The sequence below is a fragment of the Zea mays genome, chromosome 4, assembly GCF_902167145.1.
Source record: "Zea mays cultivar B73 chromosome 4, Zm-B73-REFERENCE-NAM-5.0, whole genome shotgun sequence".
In the NCBI taxonomy this organism is placed as follows: Eukaryota; Viridiplantae; Streptophyta; class Magnoliopsida; order Poales; family Poaceae; genus Zea; species Zea mays.
This window is the reverse complement of record NC_050099.1, coordinates 239,314,124-239,317,240: the sequence shown is the minus strand read 5'-3', so window position 1 is coordinate 239,317,240 and position 3,117 is coordinate 239,314,124. Positions and strand designations below refer to the sequence as shown.

General features: G+C 52.2%; 1 protein-coding gene across 1 annotated transcript; it reads right to left on the bottom strand.

Moving 5' to 3' along the window:
- Positions 1 to 603: 603 nt before the first annotated feature.
- On the bottom strand, positions 604 to 2,584 carry LOC542245 (male gametophyte-specific 2). The gene is made up of 3 exons (NM_001305854.1): positions 2,239 to 2,584; positions 1,234 to 2,137; positions 604 to 1,150 (listed from the first exon to the last, which is right to left on the bottom strand). Exons 1-3 carry the CDS (start codon positions 2,451 to 2,453, stop codon positions 935 to 937), a joined length of 1,335 nt encoding a protein of 444 aa, NP_001292783.1. The 5' UTR covers positions 2,454 to 2,584; the 3' UTR covers positions 604 to 934.
- Between the last annotated feature and the right edge of the window lie 533 nt (positions 2,585 to 3,117).

Sequence of the window (3,117 nt, the reverse complement as noted above, 5' to 3'; positions counted from 1 at the left end):
TTTAGGGATTGTGACAAGATTATCCTATTGTTGTGCCTCACTGTCCCTCAAAATTTTAGGGATGATAGAAGACGATAGGGACGTGGTTGTCCCGGCTGTCCCGAGACCAAACACATCCTAAGGACTGATTTGGTGAATAGAGATCACGAGGGGACCCATAGAGAGTAATCCCTTTGCTATTCAAAATTGAATAACAAGAAAATTACTCCCCATTGATCCCCTCGTGATCCATGTCCACCAAATCAGTCCTAAATCCTATGAATTCTCTATTTGCAGGACACCTGGTGCAGCAATAAACAGATTTCCACAATCTTTGGGAAGCAGAGTCCACGCATTGAAGAAAGGGTTCTAGAGAGAACAAAAACATGAAGCCAGTGTTCAGCAATGAGAACCTTTGGGTCAGGTCTTTTGAATAATTTCACAATCGAGGTATGAATTGTCTGCGCTCTTCGTGTTACGGTCCGTTTGGCAAATTTATGAGGGGTCGTTTGTTTCGCGGGTACTCAATCAATGCTTCACTCGTGAGTCATGAGATGAAATTTCATCAAACGAATGAAATGTGAAAAAAAAAGACACCCTGAAAATTAAAGCAGCAGAACTCTTGCAAAACAATTCAATATATAAGTATTATATTTATTTTTAGACCAATCGCAAACAGAGGTGGTTCATGTTATACAAACTGTATACGTAGATACACGCGTGTGGGATTAAATCAATCCCTACTTCCTCTGTGGGAAAAAAAATGACCAAACTGTACTGTGATGTGTAACAATGCCACAACACAGTACTTGAAGGCAAACGTAGATTAATTAGCAGAACGACAACCTGTGATCCATCCTTGCTTTCTTCCATGAAATGAAACGCAGCCATCGCGACCTGGCATGGCCAGGCCATGAGCTAGAAGAAGCAGCCTCTGACGCCCACCGGCCGGCCTTCAGCACGGCTTGCCCGTGCAGCAGGACAGTGTGCCGGAGAAGCGGGTGAGCCTTGTAACGTAGGTTCCTGGCTTGGGCTTGACCCACTCGTTGGTGTCGACCTGCTTGGGGGCGCCGCCGGACGGATTGAAGATGGCGCCGTTCATGAACAGGTCGTCCTCCGTGTGCCACACCCAGTTCTTCCACACGCCTTCTTCCGCGTAGTGCTTGGTGATCTGCTCGAACGGCAGGGGGTGGGATGGCATGGCATGGCATGGCTTCATCAGAAAGAAAGAAAGAAAGAGAAGAAGATCTTTACCACTTTGGCGGCGATGTTTGGTGGTGCTATGTAGCGGTTGCCCTGGCTGATGATGGTTGGCGCGTCGCCGCCGCCAATGGCGTACATGAGCCAGTGCGTGTAGTCGTTGTTGACAACGTGGAAGAAGCCCCAGCGGCACCTTGGCATCCGCTGCACCAGGCCCCTGCCGAAGTGGTTGAAGGCGACGGTGATCTGCATGATCTGGTCCTGCGGCCAGGAGTCGCTGGCGCCGAAGAGCATGACGTCGTTGTGGTTGGTGAAGTGGCAGTTGGAGATGGTGATCCCCGTGGAGCTCTGCACGACGTCGATGAGGCCGTCCTCGCAGTTGGACATGGAGATGTGGTCGATCCAGACGTTGGTGGCGGAGAAGAGGGAGATGCCGTCGCCGTCGGCCCTGGTGCGGGAGCCGATGTGCGTGGGGGAGTCGCGCATGAGGCCGCCCATGGTGTGCTTGACGTCGTGCACGTGCAGGTTGTGGATGATGACGTTTTGCGCCAGCTGCACCGTGATCCCGGCGCCGTTGGCGATGTGCACCTGCGCGCCGCGCCCGTCGATGGTCTTGTCGCTGCTCATGAGCAGCTCCTGCGAGAGCTGGATGATCATGGACCGCGCGAAGATGATCCACAGCGGGCCGGGCTGGATGACGCCCCAGCGCAGCGTGCCGGGGCGCGGGTTCACCACGTCGAGGTCGGTGGGGTCGGTCACCACGTAGATCTTGCCGCCGAGGCCGCCGGTGGTCGCGTGCCCGAAGCCTCTGGCGCAACGGGCCAGGCGCTGCCGGTCCGTCGCCCAGTCTCTGCGGCAGCGCCAGCACTTGTCGATAGGGTTCGTCGCCCGGCACGGGCCCCTCTTCTTGTGCTTCCTCGGCCTCTCCCGCATCTCACGCCGACTGCTGCTGACAGCTCTGCACATTCCCATTCCCATGTACGTACATTGCATGAAATAAATGAAATGAAATGAAATGAAACGGATGCATGGATGTTGGATGGTCGTCGATCGACATGCCTGTGGACGGCGGCGTTGAAGCTGTTGGTGACGTTGTACGGGTCGGGCCTGTACGCCTCCCTCGCCGACGCCTCGGCGAGCTCCTTCCGCTTCTGCAAGTGGTCGTCGAACTGGCCGACGTTGACGCCCGACGCGGCGGCGGACGCCAGGAACGCCGCGGCGACGAGGAGGAAGGAGCCGGGCCGGCTCCACCGGAGCTTCGTCGTCGTCTCCATTATTATTGCTTGCAATGTGCTGACTTTTTCTCTATAGTAGGGTAGAGTTAGGTACCTCTTCTGCTAGCTTTCACCTTTTATTATGCATCTGGGTTCTTGTGTTTAGGGTAGAAAACTGGTGTTTGCATTGGAGCCCGATTTTTCTCTTGGGAGAAGAGGGTAAATATAAGGAGGGAGACGTGGTATTATTAGAAATATAAGGTGAGGTCAGGCGAGGCCAAAGGCGAGCCACACGCTAGCTCAACAAACAAATGGTCGGGTATTTCTATGCATATATATTTGGGTTATTAAATTTGTTAAGATGAGCTTTCTCGCCTGTACACGTGTAAAACCATGCATGACGAGAAGCCAGACCACCATTTGCTATTTTTGGTCGAACCTGTTATAGTATACTCAGTAGTAACGAGATTGAGAGAGAGACAAATGACAGTTGTAGATCTTTATTGCAGATAATCTGGTTTATATACATGTGGATACAGTGTCTCCCAAGGGGTGTGTCCCTTGAAAGAAAACTGTCAGGGGAGAGGGTTGATCACATGACAATATTTTGTAACACTCCCCCTTGATCAATCCAAGTCCACTAGATCATCTGCAAGTTGTCTTCCAATATATCATCTCCTCAAAAACCCTGTGGGAAAAATAAGGAGTACACAATGTCTTTTGG